The sequence below is a fragment of the Protopterus annectens genome, chromosome 1.part2, assembly GCF_019279795.1.
Source record: "Protopterus annectens isolate FY-2018-M chromosome 1.part2, PAN1.0, whole genome shotgun sequence".
Classification (NCBI taxonomy): Eukaryota; Metazoa; Chordata; order Ceratodontiformes; family Protopteridae; genus Protopterus; species Protopterus annectens.
The window spans coordinates 700,315,763-700,342,834 of NC_056727.1; the positions used below are offsets into that span (position 1 = coordinate 700,315,763).

Below are 27,072 nucleotides of genomic sequence, written 5' to 3' on the forward strand. Positions count from 1 at the left end.
CCGAGAGCTCGGATCCGGCAAGCTCGAGGGGAGAGTCGGCGCTGAAGTACCAGATACTGTCGGCGCTGACCCGACCCCGGCTCTGACGCTGCCTGGCTCTGAACACTCCGAACCCAGGAAGCGGGTCGGAGAAGGAGCTATCTGGGCAAAATAGGGTGTTGAGCTCCCCCCCGGAGGGGGGGGGGGCAAAAGCACTCCCATCTGCATTTGGGCCTGGATGAATCTTCCCATCACACGCTCCAAATCGGCTTCCGACAGGCTGCGTGTTGATTTCGACGAGGCCACCGAGGCAGGCCGGGAGTGCCGCCTCGATGACCTCGACGGAGATCGGGTCTCCCCCTCCTCGGGACCCGGTGAAAAGCATGGAGACTGGGTCCGAGAAGGAGGAGACCGGGAAGACCTAGAGCGAGAAGCCCGCTTAGCTGGAGGGGCCGACGCGGAGGCCTCGGCCCTCCGCTTGTGGTGCTTCTCCCTCTTCTTTTCCTTCCTGGCCTCCCCCTCCTCCGGCGCAGAAGCGGGAGTTTGAGTCCCGGCCGGGGGGGGAGAGAGGCAGGAGTGGCCGCCACCAAGGCCTTGGAGGAGCCACAGAAGTACCGGAGGCTGAAGCCGAATCTGGGGGCAAAAGTCCCGCCAGGATCTGCTTCGACCTCCACTCCTTCAGTGCCCTGGGGTTGAACGCAGCGCAAACTGCTCAACCAGAAGATAGGTGTTCAACCCCAAGGCACCGGACGCACCGAGTGTCGCCATCTGCCGGTGAGAGCTTATGGCCACACTCGGTGCACTTGGAAAAAAACAACTTTGGGGCTTCAGACATTTTTTTTTTTTTTTTGACTACAAAAAAAAAAAACACACTCACACGTAAGGCCCCAACTGACGAGAACACACACACACATTACGAACCAGCGAAGGGAGGGTAGGAGAACACAAATTACCACAAAAAAATAATTAAATATAGGGTTTTTAATACTTAGGAACCTAACCACACACACTTTAAGGGGATTTATAAGAAATAAGTAATCAAAATCACTTATCTGAGCAGGAGCTCGTAACCTAGCTGCTGAGTTTAAGCGCAGCAAACTAGATCTGAGGTCAGTCAGGGTTAGCAGGGGGTTATGGGTAAGGGGAGAAGCTAGGAGCTCGGATCTATTAGCTGTGAAATAAGTTGCCGGCACGGATCCGATACCCAAAGGTTGCTGACAAATGAAGTTCCTACTTCAGATCATGACCTAGCAAGGACCACTTGAGGCACTTCAACTACACCCTCAAAAAAGTTTATGTGCCATGTGAATGAAGAGCCACAACAGTCATCCTTCTTCATAAGGTGGACCCATTAACTGACACCAGGAACTACAGACCCATCACTCTCATGTCTAATATGCAAAGCCATGGAATGAATTATGGAAATTATCGACAAGGTCACTGGCAACAAACAAACACTGGACCTATCCCAGCTGGCTTTAAGGGAAGGTCTTGCACACTTAACCTAGTAGACTTCTTCGAGAGGGTCACCATGGCTATGGATGAGGGGAAAACCATGTACACCATCTACCATGACCTGGCCAAGGTGTTCAATACAATATACCACTCAGGTATTGTTGACAAACTTTCAGAACTAGGATAAATCCCTACACATCTCGCCGGACTGCCAGCTGACTCACAGATAGGACCCAAGAAGTCAGCATCAGTGAGTCCACCTCCACCAATAGACTAGTCACAAAAGCAAATATCCCAGGAATCCATGTTGGGCCCAGCTCCATCTACTTCCTGGAAGTCAAGGCCAATGTCAAAGGCTTCTGATTCAGAGTTTAAACACGACTGTAAATTGGGAGCTATCACAGATTCCTCCCTCACCACCACCATAGACTGAAACTCAATGCAAAGAAATGCATTACAGTGCCCTTTGGAAAATCGTCCACCCAAGCTAATTACTTTATCGATAAAACACCATTAAGACTTGGACCGATAGTTAGGGATATGGGTACATATGCAGAAAGTAATGTGGCATTCAACCAACATGTAGTCAAGATATTGAGAAAATCATTCTATGTTGCCAAACGCACAAGCAAGGGTACTGCATCGAGGTCCAAGGAAGTTCTAGTGCCACTCTACTCTGCCCTTATCAGACCCATTGAGTACAATGCCCCCTTTGACATGTACCTAAACTAGGCACTTGCAGCAGTTGGTCAAAGGATCCTCCCAAGAGAATCTAGAGTATGAATACCTGTCCTACACATATCACCTTAAAGCCTTATCTCTGTTCTTAGTCTCATACAAGTTACTGAGAGGCAATTCATGCTTAATACACAAGGCATCCTCAGATCCAGCTGTGATGGATCTCTTGCACATCCACAAGACAAATAGCACCAGAAACACTAGATCCAAGGACCTGGACTTTTCCTGCGACATAAACAGAACAAGATGGAGGGACCAATGTGTCTCTCAAAGGATCCCTGTACTATGGAATAAACTCCCATCTATGTGAAGCAGAGTTCATCCCTGAACAAATTTAAAAGAAACCTTAATCATTGGATGGAAAATTGCAGTTTAACTTGACCTGGCCCCCATGTTTCTGATGGACGGAGATCAACAATAAGTAAAATAATTACCAAGTAAAAAATCCCCCCACATAACCCTTAGCTCCCTCATTACTAACATTCCCCACCATATAGGCACCCAAGGAAGTCTGATATAAAAATGAGTTGGGTTGCAATGCTAGGCTAGTGAAGACCTCAGTGGTAGTTCGCCTAGTATAAACCTATGAACCTATGTTCATCGAAACAAGGAAGAGGCAGACATTTTTTTTCTGTATGGATAAACATGATGTGAAGAACTGCAAGGTAAAACCTGCATTTCCACCACAACCAAATGGACGAAGCACTGAGTGAGGTGTTACACTAAGACAGCTGAAGGCAATTTTTGAGACAGGCTGAATACTATCCTATGGCATAATTTATGGTATCTACTGTACTTTCTACACACTTAAAAATCAGTTTCCTGTCAGATTCAAAAGCCCCAAGTCCTACAATAAAATACTAGGAATGAATGGTGAAGACAGAATCGACTGGTTAAAATAGATGCTACACATAGCTTAAAAGCAGACCCCCCCCCCCCCCCAACAAAAAAAAGTTTTTTTGTGGGAACTGCCAGAAAACAGAATACTGTGTCACTATACTGCTCAATACATTTAAAATGGATTCTTCATTTAACTCTTGTTTCACTGCAGTATTTTAATTTCAATGTTTCTTGCATTTTCAGAGGTTCTAAGGGTATAAAGTACTCAATTTTGCTACCCTCATCATCTGTTTTCCTTCTAAGAGGGAAAAGTGATTTAACTGTTGTGAACTGTGAGAGAACCTGGAAAGTAGTCTTTTTACTTATGGTCAGAAAAACATTCCAAGGTTTTCTTCAGATAGCTGCAAGAACAGACTGCTAGGTGAATACACATACAATGTTTCAGACCACTGTTTACCACCCTGCCATTTACTCACCTTTGCAGCGTCTACCTTCATCAATTCGTTATATGCCACTCTTGCGGCTTTCTGTCTTGCTTCATCTATAGTTCCACCAAAAGCCTCCCCAATCACTTGCTGGTCAACCTTCCACCTGCAAACAAATCTAAAAAATATAGATTTCAAGGTTGCAAATTATTTAGTCATTATATCATGCACAAAGAAAACTGGCGATTACTTAAAAATTCATCTACAAATTGGATACTACCCAACAGTTTTTCTAATTTGAACATACCCTGGTGGATTTGTAAGGCCAGACCAAGAATCAACAGCATTAACTTTCAATTTCTTTTTCTGTGCACAATCGAGTAATAAACTGACGTAGCTTGCAGAAGGTGATGGCATTGATGATGGCAATTTAGGAACAAGATCTTTCATTGTCTAAGAAACAATGTAAAAAAATATTTAAAAAAAAGAATACACTTGTATAAACAGAGAAATACTATTCTAAGGTATTGATAGTTTCATCAATTGTGAATTTTGAACAAACCCAAAAATAAAACCAGTTGAAACAAATGGTAAATACAGTAGTTTCAAAACGATCAGAAGCAAAAGTAACAAAAAACACTGTTAACCACATCAAGCTCAAAAAATACCAGATTTTAAGTTGCAAGCAAAACTTTCACCAAAGATTATTCTTCAGGCAAACATAAAACATGAGGAAATGCAGTCTCACATGAATACTATTAAGAAAAAAATCACATTATTTTATAATCACATATTCTGTTAATGTTGTCAAATGTTTGTCTTCCCTCCACAAAACCTCACTGATCCACATCCATCAGTTTTGGCATTACTTTTGCCCTTCTTTTAGCCACTACAAACACTTTACAGTCATGGTTTAATACTGAAATGGGCCTGTATGAAGCTGGATCTGATGGATCTTTATCCTCTTATGTATTACAGCTACCACTGCTGTCTTCCAGGACGGTGGTACTTCTCTTATGATACTATTAAACAAAACCTTCCGGATCTTTAACAGTTTTTTTTTCCACCTAGCTTCCAACTTCCACAGGAATACCATCTATTCCTGGGGACTTTCCTACAGATTGTCTATACATCACAATTTTGATCTCATCTCTTCCTATCCTAACAGTTAGTAACTGAGCCTCATCTGCCTCTAACCTGGGCATATTTAATTCTTCCATAAACATTTCCATTTGTATCTTTTCTTGATTTTTATACTTCTCTGCTTTATAGAGACTCTCACAGAATTTCCAAATATCTCTACCGGATCTCATTACCTTCCATATTATAAACCCATAAGTTTGGCGACAGCCCTTTCTACTTTGTTTCCTGAGTTGTTTTGCCAAAAGCTTTTGTGCACTAGTGTTATCAAAAAAACAGTTGCTTTGCAGCAATCTTTCTAAACTCGTGCATATCATTGAGGTAATCCCTTACTCTCTGCCTAGTGTTCTTCATTTGCTCCTCTTTTTGTTCTGTGAGATTCCCCCTATTCTGCAATACTTTCACATTTGTTAGTCCCTCTAAATAATTCTTGTTACTTCTTAAACATAGCGCCCTTTCTTTTATTTCTACCCTATTTTTAAACTCCACCTTAAGTTTACCCCACTCCCTAGCTATATTTTCAGAAGAAATTTATGTCCTAACAGCTCCGGAACTACCCACCAGATAGGTGGGAAAGCGCCAGTGTCTCATTTTTATTTCATTAGCCTGTACTCTTACTTTAACTATTATTGGTGCATGATCTGTAGTAGTTATTGGGTGAGTATCAAGACCAATTAAATGCACATGTTCCTGTGAAATGTAAACTGTCTAGCCTAGCCCAGTTTTTACATTATGGGGAATAATATGTAAATTCACTCTCAACCCCTATTACTGAATTTACATCCATCCTCAATCCTTTTTCCATTTTACATAAGGGGTTGCATCTTCCATGGCACATACTTTCATAAATTTCTTCAGAAATCTACCCTCCTTTGTTATATTTCCCTTCTGCCCCCCGTCCCCAGACATCTTCACTGCTGTAAATCAAATTTCAGTCCCCACCTACAAGTAACATTCCTTGCTGAAAAGTGATTATTTCTCCCAGAATTTTCTTAAGCTCCATTATAGCAGTTTTAGGTGGAATCTAAATACATGCCAATATAATTTTCCTCCCTTGCCAGAAGTCTTTTAGCACCACAAATCTGCCATTATTTATTAGCATTTGATTACAGAGTAAAGTCCACTGGGCCAAGGTAAGCCCATTTTCAGTGGAGGCCCGGGGGAGAAAACCTCTAGGTTATAAACAACACTTGCATAAATGTTACGTAAGACATACAACTAGCATAAAATTTTCATACAACTTACAAAAGTTTCCAAAACTTTAACAGCAGAGCTAAACATGGTCAAAGTGCATACAATAAAAATTATGGCAGAATGGTTAAACCTGTTTTACAGATTATGCACCAAAGTATACATACAGCAAGCATTGCTTCAGATAAACAAATGTTCATACATAAGACACAGGGAAGAAGGCAAAAGTGGAGGGATTTTGTCAATATGTAGCAGTGTAGGAAACAGGTAAAAAAGGGGAGAGGTGAGGGAGAGAAATAGTAAATGGAATGGAGGCATAAGTGGAGAAAGTTTGAAAATAATAGTAGACTAGGAAACTGGTCAAAAAAGAGAGGAATGGGAGAGGTGAGGGAAAGAATAGTAAATGGAATGGAGCAATAAACAAGGGAGCGTGACAGGAAAGAAGGAACAGGAATGAATGAGGAGGAGTGATGTAGAATGAAAGCAGGGACGATGAAGAGTAAAGGGGAAAGGGATAGGTAAGTTACTGAAAACAAGAGGTGGAATTAAGGAGTTACTTTCATTAAAAATTATCAGGAAAACAAAGTATGTGAACAGAAGTTAGGGTGTAAACAGACTTGAAATTGGTAATACATTAACTAACAGCAGAGGGAGGAATTGAGCAGTTACATGTCCAGTTGGAGAGGAGATAATCATGAAGCATAGTTTTGAAATTATGGAGGCTTTGTTGTAAGCAGAAGGAAGGAAAATTATTCCACTTTCTGGCAATGGTCCAAGAGTACAATAATTGGTCTGCAGGTAATTTAGGTTTATGAACTTGAAGAAATTGTTGTTTAGATCACAGAGGCATAACTGAGCTGTAAAGGGTTAATAATGAACTAAAGTGCAGGGCAGTCCTGTGGTTTATAAATAAGTTTGTGTGTAATTGTGGCTAAAGGAGTAGTAGACAGCGAGGGAATTCAGGCCATTATAATTTTTTTAGGAAAATACATTGGTGAGTAGAATGGCGACTATTAGAGGCAAATTTAGCTATCTTGCTATAGCATGTTTTTAATTTTGATGTCAAGAAAGACTGCAAGTTGGTTAGTAAAGGTGCACCACAGGTTAGAGAGGGTAATAGGTAAGACAGGGCTAATGTTTGTCTGGTAGGGATGGAGAGGAACTTATTGTGTCTGTACAGCAACCTACAGTGTCCATCAGCAAGATGATCATCAGTCTTGTGGAAATAATGTCGCTAATCTCCTTCTCTTACTAGGAGCAAGACAGAAGCACTAATTCCAAGATGGCTACTGAGTGGCAGAATGTGGGCTCTCCAACAATTAATGGTCTTGGAGTAGATGTTGCAGACTTTAAAGGTAAGATGGGAAAAAATCTGTTAATATCCTAAGAGCTACAGTGTGCACTAAGCAGTTAGATATGAAACAGAGGGTAATTTCAGCTTTAGCTAAGTGCAGAGCCATGAATTTCAAAAGAACAAGACAAATTGGAAGGGGAAGGTGAACTTTTTATTCTTGCTCTATGGAATACAGTAGGTTAGCCAATAAATTTAAACAGCTGATGGGGAATGATTTCACAAAATTATATTTTTGCACTTACAATAGCTAAAGAAAGAGGAGAGGGAAGGAAATATGTGGCCAAATTAACACGAGTCCCAGGTAACTAGAAACAACAGTTTAGTTTATAAACACAAGAGCACCAAGGTGGGAGGGTGGGATAAAACTTAATTTCTGTGTGGCTCTTGTTTACACATATGGACAGTATGTTACTAGCATTGAAAATGTTTTAATCCCTTAAATTTTATAAATACGTCATACAAATTGTTAATAACCAAATGATAAGTTGTGAACAATTAATAAAGAGTTAAAGGAATTTGTCTATGAAGGCAAGAGTTTAGTGGGATAACATGATCTTCCCAATAAAACATGGTGGTTTAGGAATACCTGATGTGAAGGGATGTTTTAGAGCTACACAGTTATATGGCTGATACAAATAAAAACAAAGCAGAAGGTTAAAATTTGAAATGGAAAAAGATGATGAAGCAGAGTGGGGGATCAAGAAATAAGTAGAGAGTGGGATTTTGGATACAGATCCTTACCCAACATAAAGAATAATATATTCTTAAAGCTGCAAAAAGAATTCTAAGAGTTGACTCAGTTGTTATAGATTTGAGAACTTATGTGGACAGTGACCTAACTTTTGAAAAACATGTGTCTACTGTTGTAAGAAAGTCCTTTTATATTGCGCAGCTTATAAACAAAAGGACTGTCACTAGATCTAGGGATGTCATAATCTCCCCTTTAATCAGCCCTCATTAGGCCAATCACTGATTAGGTCCAGGCATAGAATATAATGCCCCTTTGCCATGCATCTGTCCAGACACATGCAACAACTGGAATACCCACAGAGATTTCTTTAAAAGGATACAAGTACTAAACAACATGTCCTACATGGACAGACTCAAAACCCTGCCACTATACTTAGTATCCTACAGACTTAACAGGTGAGCTGGCACACATCCTCCGACCCATTACTGATGGATTTACTGCACATCAGCATGTCTAGTGGCATGAGAAATACCACATCTAGGGATCTAAACCTTTTCTGCATCAATAGAACAGTTTGAAAGTACAGGTACATATTTGCAGAGGATACCACTGCTCTGGAACAGACTCTCAATCTATATAAAACAAAGCTCATCCTTGTCCATATTTAAACACAACTAAGAGCCAAGTATGAGAAAAAGAAAATTTATCTCATGACTGCCTCTGTAGTACTAATGGATACAGGCAGCTCTGAAATGCTTTATCCTGTCTATGGATCAAATTATCTATGGTATTACCCGTTACTCTCATTTAGGATAGCATATAATTATTGACCATGGGATGGATAAGGCCAATCTATAACCAAATGGGATTGGTTATTTTAAGCACAAAATGGGAAACCGGATAGGCTTAAAATGTCCCGTAAGAGCAGCTAGCCTACAATTTACCAAACCTGTAAGAACTAAACCACCATAGGAAAACAGAAAGGAGATTTTCCCAACAGGGATAACTAGAAGTAGGGGCACAGACAATGCACAAGAATGGGCTGGAATTTACTACAGAAATTAGCAAAGTAACCCAAACACTGGCAGCAAATAACTATATAGGGGGAAAGGTAATAGACCGAGTTGGGGCCAAGAAAATTTTGAACCGCATGTTCGAGACTGCCTTCCCTATCATATCAGAGTACAGGCATAGAGAATGGGATAGGGGAAACCTAAGTGAAAATCCTGTTCTGGTACAGTTGTTTAGTCAAATCTAGAACAGGAGCTGCTGTTGAAAATGGGATACTTAGTAGGACATATAAAACAGTACTTTAACTGTAAGAATTAATCAGAGAAAGTTAGAAAAGATTTGGAAGAAAGAATGGAAAATCAATTTACATGTGAACACTGGGAGGACATATTTTAGGCTCCTAAGTATGCAACAAAGTTAAGAATGTTTAGTATGTTTGCTTAGACGTGTTTATATATATATATATATATATATATATATATATATGCACACAAACACACACACAAACACATTTTTAAACCCTGAGCAGAATTCAATAAATTTTGAATTTTCTCTCAAGTAGAAAGCAAATGTTGAAAGTATGATGGGGAAGAATAAGATAACTGGGGCCTTTTTTTTTTGGGGGGGGGGGGGGTTGTAATAAATTGGTATTTTTTTTTTTTTTTTAAATTTCCAACAGAGTACTCTGTCCGAAATATTGGGAGAGCAAAAAGATGTAACTAAGGGAATTATTTTTCTATGCTGGAACAGAGCATCTGAATTGCGTAAACAAAGTAATGCCTTATTAAGTTCAATTCCGCTGGCTGCCAAATAAAAGCAATTACCAGAAAATGCAAATCAAAATCTAAACCAACTGTACTTGAAATATTAAATACAGGTACTTAGATGTTACTTACAGGTTCTTATTAGGCTAACAACCCTGGGGGGGGGGGTGCTTTTTAAGCAGAGCCATACATCCCAAAAGTAATAATCAAATGTGTACCTTGTGTCTGTAAGCTAAAGACCTTAACCATTACGGTACAAAACCACCCCCCCCCCAAAAAAAAAGAAAGGCTATATTTCTTCTTTACTGCACTGCAGAGTTCTGCTTTTTGTTTCACAGCAACTCCTTTAAGCACTGGTATTTCTGGATCACGTTATACATTTGTGAATCTCTAAGCTTCCTTTCCATCACAGATAACTTTCATAGGTAAATACTAGACTAGCAGTCTGACCAGGCAGTGCCAGAGTTCAGAATCAAGCCCTGTACCTTGTGTCCGTCAGGTGAAGACCTTATTCATTATGATAAGAACTGGAACAGGAATCTTTAGAAAAGGCAAATAGCAAACTGCATGGAAATAAATGAAATTTATGGGAACAATACATGCAGAATAATGTTTATGAGGAGCAGCAGTAAGGTTTAAGGAAATGCAGTAATTTAGCAATTTATATAATGCTGGACTGGAAAACTGTTGTTATAAATAAAACATGTAATGTAAAATATGTAACTATATATATATATATATATATATATATATATATATATATATATATATATATATATATATATATATATTTTTTTTTTTTGCACCTTTTCTATTAATGTAAGCATGCCTATATCAAGGGTTTCTCCCTGGGCCTCCACTGAAAATTGGCTTGTTCCAAGTTGGACTTTCCCGGTAAACAAATATTAAATAAGTAAATAAATAAAAAATAAATAAAGCTATCAAAAAACATGACAAATGCTGCAGACCCAGATTTACTTTACTTATTTTATTTGACATTTGTTTACCCAGAAAGTCTGACTTGGAATTAAGCCAATTTTCAGTAGAGGCCCAGGTAGAAACGGCTCCAGATGTATGTCTTTGTGATGTGGGAGGAAACCGGAGCACCCAAGTGATCACCCACACGGATGCAGGGAGGACATACAGACTCCATACAGAAGGCCCGCAGCAGAGAATCGAACCGGAGAACCTCTTGCTGTGAGGCGACAACACAACCACTGTATGCTTAAAAAAGCATTTACTTATATGTGTATGAATGTAGTGCATTTATTACGAATCGTGCAAGAATAAAGATCTGAACGACTTGAATGGTAAGAAAGAATAGGGGAATGTTAGGCCAGGCACACCATACTAATCTAAAGCAGTGATATAAAATTACATATCTCAGAATGTAAAGGGAGATGGGAATAGGTGTGGAAGCTGAAGATCTTTTTAAGTTCTGCCAAAACAGGACTCCTTGGAAACAATGCCTTACTAAATTTAATCTTATTAGCACAAAAAAATCTATTACACAAAAAGTATAACTCAAAAGATTAAAACAGCTGTAAATGAAGTACTAAACACTATAATAGAAATAAAATGACCTAGACATGGGATCACTAAAAGATGGAAGAAGAAATTTTCATAAAAATAAATTATGCATTTGGGAATATATGGAAAATATTGCTAGAATAAATGACAAATTCTTAGCATTCTGCTTAAAGTATAAAATGTATGCTTTATTGCATAAGACTAAATGAATAGAGTCGTGATGGAAACTGTACATATAGTGCACGCATATACAAACAGAAATTATTGTTCTTTTGCTTCCATTGTTAATAATGAACATGAGTTCATGTAGCAGACTGACAATGTGATAAATAAAAGTTGTTTAAAAAAAAAAAAAAAAAAAAAAAGGCTTTTCAGAAAGTAAATTCTAGCTGCTACCTGTCAACAGGGTATCCCACAGTAACAACTTGGATTTGTGATTTAAGACGCGTCTGATTCCATAAATTTAATCATCCTCTGATCCGACCTTTATTGTGCATGGGGTGGGGGGTGGGGGGCAGATGCTAACAAACAACTTCTTGAGTGCTGAAAAAACTGTCTGAAGAAGCGTGGTGGTGACCACGCGAAAGCGCTCACAATAAACGTTTTGGTTTTTATATACTGGATCTCTTGTTATTCTACAAAGTGAATTTATGGTTCCTGACTTAATGACTTTTTGGTTTACTGCAAATTGAAGTTCATTGCATATTGAATCAGCGAAGCTGTTGCTTCTGTCTTCACTGCTCTGTCGCTACACTTTTTGTGAGCTTCAGTTTGTTTTGGATATATTGCTTTTCTACACAGATTCGTGGTGAGAGTACCTGGTTGCTTTTCTCATCTCTTTTCTCATCAGTGCTGAAAAAACAGTCAAAAGTCATTAGAGTTGGGACTTGGGAGGGAAAGCCACTGTAACATACTACTCAATGGAGTATTATCAGAAACAATACACTTTCAGATACAATCAAATGTCTTCTGGTACATTTTTCATATGTTGCAATTTAATGCCATAAACTATAGGCATACTATGTAATTTCTAGCAAACACGAGGACAGACAAGGCCTCTCTCTCTCTCTCTCTCTCTCTCTCTCTCTCTCTCCCCAACTCCCCCTAAACAAAAAGCAATGAATTTATATAAGCATAAAGTCAGCCTACTATGATTCAAGCTACACATTTTGAAAAAATGAAATAATTAGTTCATATACAAAAGGAATGCCCCAAAGTTGGTTGTTGTGACATGTTCTCTGTTACCAGACACATACATGTCACCTCCTTTTTACTTTCCTTGTCATATGTTTGCAAGTTGACAGAATGCTCCTTTCATGTTCTTCATGAATCTCTGATTAGCATGACCTGCACTCACGCACAATACATTCAGTTATATATTCAAGAATGCCTCATATTGTACAACTATCCTATCTCTAACTTTTAAAAGCATTTTTTAAATAAATGTGAAAATCTACAGTGACCACCTTCTTTGCCTTGCATAAACAGCAAGAGGAGACCTCACATATTTTCTTCCTGAGGTTAAGAGAACATCTTTAAGTTGTTTACCTTCCTTTTAAAGACCAGGAAAAACAGTATTCTGGAACTTTGTTATACCGCCTGTCGTTCGTCTTGGCTTACAATTGAAGACGAACAGGTGGGGTAGTTCGTTTATATGCTTTATTACATAGAAACACAATGATGGATAGCAGGAGTACAAAATCTAAAACTGATTTGTCAGACTACACAGACATGCATGCGTACATCTCAACAGTTTACTACAAAATGGGAGTCAGGCTCCCACATGCACAGTATTTATACACATGTGCAAGCCCATGGAAAGCTTCTTAAAGGTATACATACATACATACATACATACATACTGATCTACATTCCTTTGAACTGCTGGATTGTAAACCGAGTACCATGGTCAGAAATAACTTTGTGCAGACTACCATGGACTGCAAAATGACACCATCTTAGTAATTACAGTACTATACACTATATCAGGAAGACGTCAATCTCGAACCAATCTGAATAACAGCCTACTAACACCAAATAATGTTGACCATTCCACTCAAGATGTCTGTAGTTACCTGCTACCCAAGGTAGTTCAGGAATATGGTTTAGCTGAAGTGGCTCTTTCTGTCGATGCAGCTTAGTACGATTACATACAAAACAAGATGAAATTACTGTCACAATGTCCCTTGGCATAGAAGGCCAGAATACTACACCTCTCGCCCTTCTTTTGGTAGAATCAGTTCCTGGGTGGCCACGATGCAAAATAGTAATATACTCTTGTCGCAAGGACTTCGGAACAATTACTTTGGACACTTTATGATGATACCACTGTCAAACAAAATTTCATCTGTAAGGAAAATATGTCTGCTGATCAACTGGTAGGCAAGACTGTTTTGATGGCCATCCTCGACTGATAAAGTGGCTGAGCTTCTGAAGAACTGGATCTGTGGCTGTATGACTTCTACGCTCATCCAGACGTGTGGAAAAAATTTCTCACTTCCCTAACTTCAAAATCAAGTTTCTCATTTTCATGCTGTTCCAGGGTATTTCTGGGCAATCTGGATAAAGTATCAGCAAGATAAAGTTATTTGCCTTTTGTGCAGACAAGATTGAAATTATACCTTTGCAATTTCAACATCATGCGTTGCAATCTAGCTGGAGTTATATGTATAGGCTTTCTCAAAACAGTGACTAGAGTTTGGTGATCTTTTTCAATCTGGATAGGTCTACCATTAATATAATTATGGAACTTGGAACACGCAAACAACTGCCAAGAGCTCTTTCTCAATCTGTGCATACTGCACTTCGGTTTGGGTTAGGGTTTTGGATGCACAGACTACTGGTCAACCCTCTTGAAGAATGAATGCACCAAGACCAAATGTAGAAGCTTCACAAGAAAGAGTAACTGGTTTGTGAACATCACAGTATCTGAGAGTTGGTGGAATGGCAAGTCTCTGTTTCAGGACATCAGATGCTCTTAGTGTTGCTCTGACCATAACCCAGATACATCTTTGCATGTCAAACTCTCTGAGTGGTGCTGAAAATTGTCTCAAGTCTGGAATGAACTTGCCAAGATAGTTAACCATGACAAGAAAACACTGTAGGGCTTGAACACTGTCTGGAGATGGCATCTCGAGAACGGCAGTTAGCATGGAAGGATCTGGTCTTAAGCCTGAACTGGTAAATAAATGACCAACAAAAGTAAATTCGTGTAGCCTGAATTTGCACTTCTGAGGATTCAGCTTAAGATTCACTTCACGTGCTCTTTCTACAACTTTCTTGAGGGTTCTGTCATGCTCAGCTTCACCATTACCTCCTACTAGAATATCATCTACAGTAAACTCTCAGTTAAATGGCACCCATGGGGACTGGTACATGCCAGATAAGTGTAGTTTCTGGTTGTTTGAGAGCTGCTATTAAAAACAGACCTGACAAATACTGTACCTTACACTATACCATACCATAAATACTGTACCAATTTGATTTTAGTATTGAACTACAGTAAATAAAAGCCTGGCTGGAATAATAATATTTAAAATTTATACTTCCACTAGGAAGAATGGCACATGGAATGGTTTTCAGAGGCAAGCTAAATGAATTGGAATTGAATGAACTGAGCAGAGAGAGAGTGAATGCATATATGAAAGCAGAAACAACTGTGTGTGAGAGATTGGAGATGCATATGAAATTAAAGTGTGTGACAGATCGGAGAGATGTATGAAAGCTGAAGAGTGTGTGTGAGAGATGGAAGCGAGAGTGAATGCATGTATAAAAACTGAGGAGACTGTGTGAGCATGTGTGAGAGATCGGAGACAGAATGTGCAATCTGATGCAAACTGACTGAGTGAGTATGGAAAGTACAGTTGTGTACATTTAACATAAATGTAGATGCTCGAGTGCATTCACTGTTGCAGTCATTACATTTGGGTTATCTACCTGCAAGTAGCCCTCAGCCAGCCTGAATATCAAAGTATTGGATTCCTGCATCGGATGCTGTCTCTTCTTCCATAACGTCAGGGATATAAAATGTGCAGCAGATGCCATTAATCAGTTTTTCTTTCCCCAGATGTCAGGTGCCCCCATAATGGAAAGCAATTATATGTTAGGTTACACCCCCAACAAAAAGCAAATACACTAGAAAGCTGAAATACACTTAACAAGAAGAAAGGTATAGCCAAGAGAAGTCAGGGGGGCTGGAGGTAGGGTAACCAGGACTGCAACAGTGAATACACTCGAACATCTAAATTTATGGTTAAGTGCACACAACTGTACTATGTTCTTCGTGTTTCACTGCTGCAGTCATCACATTTGGGTTGATTCCCAAAGCTAAGGAAGGGAGGAGGAAGTTAGAGAGCATTAGGACCAGCTAGTAAGCCCTGCAAAACCAGCTCTGGATTTAGAAAAAATAGGCATGTGGTAATGCTTGGTGAAGGTATGTACAGAGCTCCAGGTAGCAGCTTCTAGGATGTCCCTGGTAGGGACAGCTCTGAGAAAGGCCGTAGAGGTAGATGAAGCCCTGGTGGAATGTGATCTTATCCCCTGTGGGATAGGTTTTCCATGGTGCTTATAGCAGAAATGAATTCAATGGGCTATCCACTTAGAAATGGTTTGCTTTGAAATGGCCTTCCCCTCTGCCCTTGCAGCAAAGCCAACTAGCAGCTGCTCAGATTTTCTGAGAGGCTTAGTCCTGTCCAAATAAAATCTAAGTTGTCTGTGTACATCCAAAGAGTGCAGTATTCGTTCTCCTTTGTTTTGTGGATTTGGAAAAAAGTAAGCAAATGAATGGACTAATTAAGGGCCATACTAGACACCACCTTGGGCATAAAAAGGAAGGATTGGTTCTGAGGGACACCCTGTCTGCATGGAAGATGACGAATGGCTCCACTGCCATGAGGGCCTGTAATTCAGACACTCTTCTTGTTGACGTGATGGCTAGAAGGAAGTCTGTTTTCCAAGAAAGGAATGTCAACTATGCAGTTGCAGATGGCTTAAAAGGAGGTAGAGTGAGCTTTTCCAATACAAAGTTAAGGTCCAAGGCTGGAGCAGGGGCTCTCCTGGGTGGTTTAAATTTTTGGCCCCACTGAGGAATTGCTTTAGCAGGGCGTGAGAGAAGAGGGGTGGGTTCAGTATTACAATGAGCTGAAATGGCAGAGCTATGAATTTCAATTGATGAGAAGGAAAGGCCCTTGTGGAGCACCTATGTTAACTACTGAAGTATATGCGGTAAAGCTGGGCACCGTTGTGCTCATCCCCTGAGTCTGGCTCCAGAAACAGTATATTTTCCACTTTTCAGCATAGGATTTTCTAGTACTAGGCCTCCTTGCCTCCAGAATGACATCTAGCACCTGCTTACTGAGGGATGTTATTGGAGAGCTCAAGGAATTAGCCAGGCTGCAAGGTTCAGGGTTTGAAGTTGAGTGTGCAGAATCTGGCCCTCCTGCTGGGACAGCAGGGAAGGGGTCTGAGGCAGGTGCCATGGTTCCAGCAGTGACATAGTGCGTTAGAGGGAGTACCAGTGTTGGCATGGCCAGTCTGGTTCAATCAGTATTGTCCTTGGTTTGTCCTGTTTGATCTTTAGCAGAACTTTCGAGAGGAGAGGCAGAGGTGGAAAGGCATAAACTGAGAGCCTTTCCCAGGTGAAGGCCAGGGCATCCACTTTCCAAGCTTTACTGTGGGAAGTCCATGTACAGAATTTGTCCAATTGGTAGTTCTGAGGGGAGACGAACAGGTCTATCTCTGGATTCCCCCATTTGTTTCTCAAAAGGTTGAATATCTTTGGTTCCAGTTTCCACTTGTGTGGGTCCATGAGATTTCTGCTTAGGTAGTCTGCCAGTGAATTTAGCTTGCCTGGCAGGAATTGAGATTGTAGGTGCACTTGTTAGCTCAAGGCTGTGTTCCACTGAGCCATGGCTAGTCTGCAAATAGGGTACGAGTGGGTTCCCCCCTGCTTGTTTATGTACCACATAAAGTACAGTTGTGTACACTTACCATAAGTGTAGATGTTCAAGTGTATTCACTGTTGTAGTCATTACATTTCGGTTATCTGCTTGCAGGTCGCCCTCAGTTGGCCTGATTAACTAAGTCTTGGATCCTGCGTCAGTTGCTGGCCCTTCTACCACAACATCAGGTCGGCAGGGATATAAAACATGCAGCCGACGCCATTACATCAGTTTTTCTTGCCCCAGATGTCAGGTGCCCTCCTAATGGGAAGCAATTAAACATAAAAGCACAAAGATATACGTCCAACAAAAAAGCAAATACACCAAAAAGGCTTTTAAGCGTAGTAAAGGAAAACAGAGGTATAGCCAAAAGAAGTTAGGGGGCTGGAGTGAAGGTAACCAGGACTGCAACAGTGAATACACTCTAACAATCTACATTTATGGTAAGTGTACACAACTGTACTATGTTCTTCGTGTTTCACTAGTGCAGTCATTACATTTGGGTAGATTCCCAAAGCTATGGTTGGGAGAAGGAATTTAGGTGGCATTAGGGCCAGCTATAAGGCCCTGCAAGACTGCAGTGGCAAAGCCAGCTCTGGATTTAGAGAAAACTGGCAAATGATAATGCTTGGTGAAAGTATGTACAGAACTCCAGATAGCAGTTTCTAGGATGTCCCTGGTAGGTACGCATCTAAGAAAGGCTGTAGAGGTAGATGCAGCCCTGGTGGAGTGAGGTCTCATCCCCTGGGGGGATAGTTTTCCATGGTGTTTATAGCAGAAATTAATGCAATGGCTTATCCATTTAGAAATGGTTTGCTTTGAAATAGCCTTCCCCTCTGCCCCTGCAGTTGTTCAGATTTCCTTTGAGGTTGAGTCCTGTCCAAGTAGAATCAAAGTTTTCTTTTCCCCTTTATTCTGTGGATTGGGAAAGAAGGTTGGCAAATGAATGTATTGATTAAGAGCCACACTGGATACCACCTTAGGCATGAAGGATGGATTGGTTCTGAGGGACATCCTGTCTGCATGAAAGATGATGAAAGGCTCCACTGCAATAAGGGCCTGTAATTCAGATACCCTTCTAGCTGAAGTGATTGCTAAAAGGAAAGCTGTTTTCCATGAAAAAAATTTTAAGTCTGCAGTAGCAGCTGGCTCGAAAGGAGGTAGAGTGAGTTCTCCAAGACAAAGTTAAGGTCCGAGGCTGGGGTTGGAGCTCTCCTGGGTGGTCTCAAATTTTTGGCACCTCTGAGGAACTGCTTGAGCAGTGGATGAGAGAAGAGGGGAGGTTCTGTGTTATAATGAGCTGAAATGGCTGAGGCGTGGATTTTAATGGTGGAAAAAGACAGGCCCTCGTGAAGCATCTCAGTTAAGTACTGTAAAATCTGAGGTAAATTGGGAGCTGCTGTGCTCATCTCTTGAGATTGGTTCCAGGCACATAATCTTTTCCATTTTTCAACATAAGATTTTGTAGTACTAGGCCTCCTTGCCTCTAAAATGATATCCATCACAGATTTGCTGAGGGATGGTAAAGGAGAGATTAAGTAATTCACCAGGCTGCAAGGTTCAGTGTTGGAAGCTGAGGGTGCAGAATATGGTTCTCCTGCTGAGACAGCAGGGAAGGAGTCTGAGGCAGGTGCCATGGAGATAACCGTGACACACTGCACAGGAGGGAGTACCAGTGTTGGCGCGGCCAGTCTGGAGCAATCAAAATCATCCTTGGTTTGCCCTGTTTGATTTCTAGCAATACTTTGGAGAGCAGAGGCAAAGGGGGGAAGGCAGCTGAAGGACAGAGCATCCACTTTTCAAGCTTGTTTGTGGGGAATCCTTGTGCAAAATTTGTCCAATTGGTAGTTCTGGGGAGAAGCAAACAGGTCTATATCTGGGCTCCCTCATTTGCTTGTCAACATGTTGAAAATCCTTGGTTCCAGTTTCCACTCGTGTGGGTCCATGAGGTTTCTGCTTAGTCTGTCTGCCAGTGTATTTAATTTTCATGGCAGCAATTGAGCTTGTAGGTGCAGTTGGTAGCTCAAGGCTGTGTTCCACAATGCCATGGCTAATCTGCAGAGGGGGTAAGAATGTGTACCCCCCTGCTTGTTTATGTACCACTTAACAGTGGTGTTGTCCGTCTTTACCATTAGTTGTCCTGGAAGAATGTGGTCCTTGGAGGCTGTTAGAGCATTCTGTACAGCTAACATTTCTTTTTGATTGATATGCAGGTGCATTTGACTTGAGTTCCATTTGCCCTGAATGCACTTCCCTGCCAGGTGAGCAACCCCCCCCCCCCATGCATAGTCTGATGCATCTGTTGTTAGGGTTTGGGTGGCAGGGGGTGGTGTGAAAGGTAATCCCTTGTTTTGCTGGCAGGCCTCTGCCCACCAAAAGAACTCTAGGCGGAGGCAAGGTATGATAGGAATCATTGTTTCTAGGTCTTGAGAATGTTGACACCATAGGCTTTTTAGATACCATTGTAGTTTCCTCATATGCAGTCTTGCATATGGAATTAGAAGAATGCAGGAGGCCATGAACCCCAAGACTTGCAGTATTTATCTTGCAGATAGCAGGGTTTTTGTGGCCACTTGTTTGAAGTTGGTTGTCAAATGAATTTGCTTTTCTGGCATGAGGTAAGCCATCTGGGAAGTTGTATTCAAGCTTGCCCCCAGGAATATAATTTGTTGACAGGGTACCAGGTGTGATTTCTTTTCATTTATGGTATACCCCAGACAAGTTAGAACCCTTTTTACAAAAGCCAGATGATTCAAAAGTATGTCCTGGCTTTCTGCCTGAGTTAGACAATCGTCCAGGTATGGGTATATTTGAATATTTCTTTGCCTGCAAAATGCAATAACTGGAGCTAGGCACTTTCTGATTACAAAGACGCAGAAGATAAGTCAAAAGGCAGTGCAGAGAACTGATGGTGCGTGTAGTCTGCTTTGAAGCGTAGTTTATCTTCTGCAAGATTCCTTGATTGGGATGTGCAGGTATGCTTCTTTTAAATCTAGTGTTGCCACGCAGGCATCTTTGCCTAGCATAGGAAGTAATTGAAGAGACAGCATCTTGAATTTTGGAATCTCCAAAAAGGTGTTTAGAGTAGACAGGTCCAGGATAGGACACCATGAATTGTCTTTTCTGGGTACCAAGAAAAGTCTTGAGTAGAAACCTTGTCACTTTTCCTTTCTGGTACCAGTTGAATAGCTCCCCCATACTTAACAGAGAAAGTACTTGTTTTGGGGCCTCTGCCCACTGATTTGGGGGTAGGTCCGGCCACCCACTTGGTGTTGGCAATGTGTGGAAGTGAAATCTGTATCCCTGGGACACTGTATTTAAAACCCATTTGTCCTGGGTAATGAGTTCCCAATTCTTTGCATGAAGAGCAATCTTTCCCCCCAAAGGGGCAGTCAGTTGATAAGTGCTTGAAAATTTTAAAAGGAAGTCATTGAGACAGTTTACCATAGCGGGGAGTCTTACTATTCCCAGACTTGGAAATGGAGCCCCCCCCCCTGCTTAGTTCTGTGAGTCGCCTGGGACTGAACCCTAGGGTTTTTGCTGTGTCCGGGTGTGGCTTGAGAAGACCTGGAAGGGGCTGGAAAGGACCAATTCCTAGAGTGCCAGTGCCTACTAAATCTAGGAGGCTGAACTTGTAAAAAATCTTTAACAGTTTGCATAGATTTAGCTTTATCTTCCATCTTTTTTAATTCCTCAGCCTTGTTGCCAAACAGGCAGTCCTGATTTAAAGGAGCATCCAACAATTTAGCCTTACCATGATCAGGCAAAGATTGCTCCTTAAGCCAAGCATGCCTTCTGAGCACAGACCCAGTAACAGCAGCCCTGCAAGAGGCCTCTAATGAATCAAAACCACATTGCAAAGTATGTTTTCCAACTTGTTCGGCAGAATGCATTAAATCCCATAATTCTTTATTTTCCACACAGTAAGGAATCAACATCATTTTCTGTTTAAGCAGTCCAATAACATGTTGCTGATATTTTAACATATGAAAGTGGCAGTTTAAAGTCCTAATGGTCAAGGTTGCAGAAGTGTAAACCTTCTTACCCAGTCTATCCAGCACCCTGGAGTCTCGATCAGAAGGGGTAGGATTTTTAGCAGTAGAAGCCTTAATGCCCTTGTGCCCCTGTGAAATAGTCTCTTGATCTGCAATAGGATTTTTGAAAAGGAACTTGTGACTCTCAGGGATCCTGTAGCATCTGTCAGGTTTTCTGGGAGCAGGAGGTAGGGAATCAGGGGCCAAACAAGATTCCGAGAAAGCATCATCAACAATGTATAGTACATGAGGAATAGCTAAAGGCCTATGTTGAGGTAGGAGAAGGAAAACCCTAAGCCTCTTTTTTGAATCAGAAAAATCCTGGCTTTCCCAGTGGAAATGCTCCCTTAAGAGTATGTATGGTTTCCCCAAAAGAAAAATCTTCAAGAGGGGAAGCAGAGGGAATAGAGTCCCGCTGTATCAGAATCCTCATAAGTAGGTAAGGGCAAATCCAGATCATCAGAAGAGTCAGAAAAAACAGAACCCTGATCAGAAGATTCATAATCAACCTCAGTCCTAGGCCTCTTAGAAAGGGGAGGTTGGCTACCCCTGATTAGAGTTATTAGATCTTCAGCCATTCTTATAATTTGTTTTTTAGGCATAGAGGCCTGAGCATCGTTTGTTTAGACATGGATTTAGATTTAGGCTTAAGTAATGAAGGAGGCATCAATTTAATATGCAAGTCCGTAGGCCTGAATATACCCTCAGAAGCTGGTGCCTGCACAGTGGCTCCGGACCCAGCCAAGGTAGACACATCCGCAGGTTCCATAGTTGAAACATCTGGTGGCATACCAGACTCTGAACGGGTCTCAGTAGAGGCTTGCGAATCAGAAGTAGCGGGTATCAGGGGCTGCGAAAGTACCTCACTGAGTACCGGCGAACTGGCGATTGGCTTAGGAAAAGCATCGTCGGCAGTTTTAGATCTTGGCAGCCTGTCTCTGTCTTTACCTTTGTGTTTTTTAGGAATCCCGGTAGTCGGATGGCTAACCGATATTTCTGGATAATTAAAGCGAGAACCGAAATATTTAGAGGTGAAAATATACAGACGGATAGTGAGCTGATTAAATAAAGCACAAAACCAATAGCAAGGTACGTCGTAGTCAGGGCCTAGGCAAGGAATACAGTACAAATGAAAATCTTTATGAGGTATTTGCTTTCCACAAGTAATGCAATTAACTTTTACTGACATCGGTAAGGAAGAAGAAAAGGTTTCCCCAAAGGGGTACTTAGCTTTAGTTGAAGACTTTGGTTCTGAAACTTGAAAACAAAAATTTCAGGAGTCGGCTGACCAGCACTTGCAAACTGCTTCTGCTTCGGGCACCACGCGGCAAGAAAGACTGATGTAATGACGGTGGCTGCATGTTTTATACCCCTGATGACCTGACAGAAGAAGAGACAGCATCTGACGCAGGAATCCAAGACTTTGATATTCAGGCCGGCTGAGGGCTACCTGCAGGCAGATGACCCAAATGTAATGACTGCAACAGTGAAACACGAACATCATCAAGTGCTGACATTTTAGCAATTTGACTTGTTCTGAGGTTGGGGAGAATGGGAATTTATTTGCATCTTCCTTTTTAAAAACACAAACTCTAAAAACATAAGGTACGTCTCTGCATGGGAAAGCAGAAAGTCAACATATGAAAAATTGAACTGTTCATACTATACTGCATTTCTTCTACTTTCTTCTTGTTGCTTGAGTTCTGGTTAACTGAGAGTTTACTGTACTACAACAGCACACTGATATCCAGAAAAAATATGCTCTGTTGCCTGCTGGAAGACTTCACTGGCAGAATTTATCCCAAATGGCATTCTCAAAAATCTGTAACTGCCAAAAGGAGTACTGAAGGTGGTGTGGTTAGCAATAAAGATTCTCGGTCAAGCAAAATTTGCCAAAATGAATGCTCTGCATCCAAGACAGAAAAAACAGTGGCATTTGGTATAAGAGCAGCGACTTCTCTGACTGTACGCATTGGCTGACAAGGTCTTTTCAGTGCTCTGTTCAAATCTAGTGGATCAATACATATTCTGATATCATCTGAGCTTTTCATATCAGCTATGACTATGGAAGAAACACATTCAATAGGGTCACAAACTGGACAAATTACACCTAGCTGCACCATTTTATCTAACTTGGCTTTGACTCTGTTCTGCATAAAAACTGGAACTTTCCGGATTGGTCTGACAACTGGAAGGACCTCTGGGTCTAACTTCATGGAGTACACAACTGGGAGCATGCCCAGTTTTTCGTTGAAAAGATCAGCATAAATACAGAAAACATCCTGGGCGAAATTAGAACAGCGGTCTTTTAAGCTTGCATGATGGACTTCCTTGTTATATGAAAGTAGTCCCATTTTCCAAACATCTCTGAGGCTCAATAATAACTGTATGTGCTTTTGACTAAGTAAAATTGCAAGTCATAGCTGTTTCCAGCAGAGTAACAGGAAAGCACTACTGAAGCTTCAGTTTGAATTTCATCACCACCAAAAGCAACAAGCTTCGCACACTTTGCCAAATCAAGCTTCTTACCAGCACAAATGTTTCTGCTGACATAACATTGCAATTTGAACCTGTATCAACTTTGAGCTCTACGAGTCTTCCATTTATCTGAACCGCACAAAATTCTTCATTCTTTGCCCATAAATCTACCACACTGACTGTTTCATTAAGCACAGACACACAAATCAGCATAAAAAATAGTCACAGCTTTCTAGTTGATCAACTTGTCTCTTGGAATGTTCTCGTTTAATAAAAGAATGTGCCTCTTTTGATCTATAAAATCTTTGGAAATGATTGCACTTTTTACATCTGTGGCATTGCTAAGCACTTTTCTCTTTTAGATACAAGGTTACTACCACAAGCTGACCATGAGGCTAGGTGAGGATACATGCTTTGAATTTGCTGACTCACCCTTGTGATCACTGAGACTGTGCGCACTCTGGAATTTGCTAGAAAGCTATAAGATTTACCAGTGACTGTTGCAGGGCGCACAGCAGCTGCCATGTGCTTGGGCCTGTTTCTTTTAACCACATGCTGCATACTATCAATATTGGCACTAGAAGATACTGGAAGGATACATTCCTCGTTTGTAAGCATGTCTGTGTGCTTTTCTATAAGCTAAAATATTTGACAAATCTCTATGGCCTAATTAGTTTAAGGGTGTGCACACCTACGCAACCAGCTTATTGCAGGTTTTTTATTTTTTATATTTTTTCCCCTAACAGATTTGTTTTTCAATTTATTTGTACAGGTTATAAGTCACATTAAAGGTAGGGAATGTTTTGAGATGATTTATTGTGGTCTCATTTTTTTTTATATCACAAAAACCTGGCATTTTAACAGGAGTGTATATACCTTTTATACCCAGTGTAAATGACTTAAATGAAAATAAAAGTAATACAAAAACAAAAAAAAAAATAGAGGTGGTGTTCACATGCATTTAAAAAGTGATGCACAAGTACTGTACAAGAAACACATCTTAATCACAAACAGCATGAAATGTAATAAAGAAAAAGGTATTTTTTTGCATGGATGAGAAAGAAAAAGACATTTAATTAAGGGCATAGGAACCACAGTTAAGAGAAAAGGTATACTATGCCAAACGGCGACTGGCAAAGAGCTAGAATTACACTGGCAGCAATTTATATGCTTTCAAAGCCTACAAGCTAGGACATAAAACAAGTAAAAGGGAAAATCTACAGCTTATCAACAAAGATGATGTTTCTAGGAGACCAAGGTAACACAGAGTTCCAATAAAGAGCAAATGTTTAGAAAAGCATATGCCTACTTTCACATAAAAAAATGTTGTGAAACTGCAAATGAAGTAAGGAATTTACTTATTCCTCAAGGAAGTACGGCAAGTGGGCACGTCTGGAGAAATGTTAAATTTCAAAACAACACAAATCTGGTGCTGTACAAAGCACTCAAGAAGTAATAGTTTCCAATTATGCACACCATAGAAATAACACTACAAGACAGAAAAAAGGATTATACCAAGACTCAATGGCACTTAGCAAATTTTAAGAAAAAGATAATGTTCAATTAATGCGCTGACCAAACTCCAAGAAAAGTTGCAAGAATTAATTTTTAACAACAGAACATTAGCACTGGACTGGGATAATTGTAAATTAAATATTAAAAATTTGGTTACAACCAAGGAAAGGGATATTTGGAATAAAAGTTAGGTTAAGTATTCAGAAGATATAAAAAGAGCGAAAAAATTGGAAAAACAAATGATTGGCCAATCAGAGCAAAAGAACAGTTGCTTAAAGCAGTCAGAATGAAGCTACAAAACTTGAATGAATGTACAGCACAGCAAAAGTAGAACATTGCTATTTTTTACAATAATTTTAAAATGGAAAAGCTACTAGTTCAAAGATTAAGGCAGCAAAGAGTAGACTGAATGATTAAACTAGGAAAATGGTAGGTTTGAAACAGAAAATAGTGAAAGAAATGGCAAGCTATTTCAGTAAACTATCCAGAAGTGGAAAACAAAGAGCAAGAGATGAGGTTGTACTTAAGGACTAAAATAACAGACAATGTGATACAGGGTGGTATTCACAGTCACTGTACTTAAGCATTAAAGGCAATATGTGCAGGTCTTGGTTAAATGCAGCTTCGGCACAACTCAGAGAGGCTTATGTGTAGCAGCTTCCAAAGAAATTATGCAAATGGAGGACTTAATGAGATTCAAGTGAGAAACGGTTAGAACTTTTTTGTCAACGAGTCCTTTTCCTATTTGTTCGCAATTCACAATAACTTCTTGACACAATTTACCACTATGCTCAGAGATGTTAGAAAAGGTTAAGTTGCATTTTTTATTTTTACTTAGCATTTACAGAAAATGCTTGCCACTGCTGCCAGCCAAGCTATTTCTTGGTGTGAGCTGCTTGTTTTGGTCAAGCCAAAACCACATGCACTTAGTAGTGTTCGTTGGCCAAGAAGGGACAGATATGAGAAAGAACTAATGATGACTTTGATAATCAAGACATTTTTGCTAGACTAAGTAGTCAGGGATACTAGAAGGGATTTAGTGAGCATGTATGGTCCACAGACAGGAGTAGGGGAGATGCATGGCCTTCCTTATACCTGTGGATACTAAGATATGTAATAACCCTCACTATACATGCCGGAGGGGGCTTTTCAGTGACAGACAAGGCACAAACTGGGTATATCCCACACTACTGCCTTAAAGATACTATAGTGGCTACTTGACAAACTGTTGACATGTGTGGATCAGTATATTTAGCTGCCAGGGCCACTGTAAGACTTAACCTGAATCATAAGTACCTTCTAAGGGATATAGTGTTTTCCTGAGGTGCTTAGTACAAACAAGACTGTACCCATATTGCCACTAGTCCCCATTAGGAAAATGAGAAGGTGGTACCAAAATAGGAAGGGATGGCATTGCATCAATTGCTCGAAGTGTGAGATGCATGGGGGTGCATCATGAATCTGTCAGCCCAGCATCCTGACAGTGTATGAAAATAAAAGTACCCAGCCTGCAAGGCTTAAAATAAAACCAATTTTTAATACACAAGAGAACAAGGTAAAACAAAGTAAGCACTTTCATGGTTCTCACACCACTTCATCAGACATTCTCAATACAGAAAGAAAGCAATTAAATAAGATTACAAAGGAACAATCAAACCAATAAAAGACAAGCCTCTAATTAAAAGGACTATACTACTGTTTCAGAGGGTGTGCCTTCAAAAAAGGTTTTAAAGTAAAAACACCATTGAGACCTGGAGGTCTCTGCATTAAGAAGCAGTATCCATTTCTGTTCTTCTGCTTCTGTACGATTGGGTAGGTCACCACCCCTCATATCCAAGTCTAAAACCTGAATTACAAAAAATTTAAAAACATGTGTTACCCCATTTTCTAAAGTATGTAATGCCAAAGCATTAATTTCTTTTTTATTTCTAACGTCCCTTTGGTGCTCTAAAACCCTTTCTTTAAGGGATCTATTAGTCTTACCTATA

General features: G+C 40.4%; 1 protein-coding gene across 1 annotated transcript in view; it reads right to left on the bottom strand.

Annotated features, from left to right (window-relative positions):
- Nucleotides 1-27,072, bottom strand: part of LOC122792405 — a 2,471,936-nt gene that overhangs the window by 890,524 nt on the left and 1,554,340 nt on the right. Inside the window, exons 19-20 of the mRNA XM_044060193.1 lie at nucleotides 3,745-3,890; nucleotides 3,489-3,615 (exon numbers count right to left, since the gene is read on the bottom strand). Coding sequence (XP_043916128.1) covers nucleotides 3,489-3,615; nucleotides 3,745-3,890 — 273 coding nt within the window. The remainder of the gene's footprint in view (nucleotides 1-3,488; nucleotides 3,616-3,744; nucleotides 3,891-27,072) is intronic.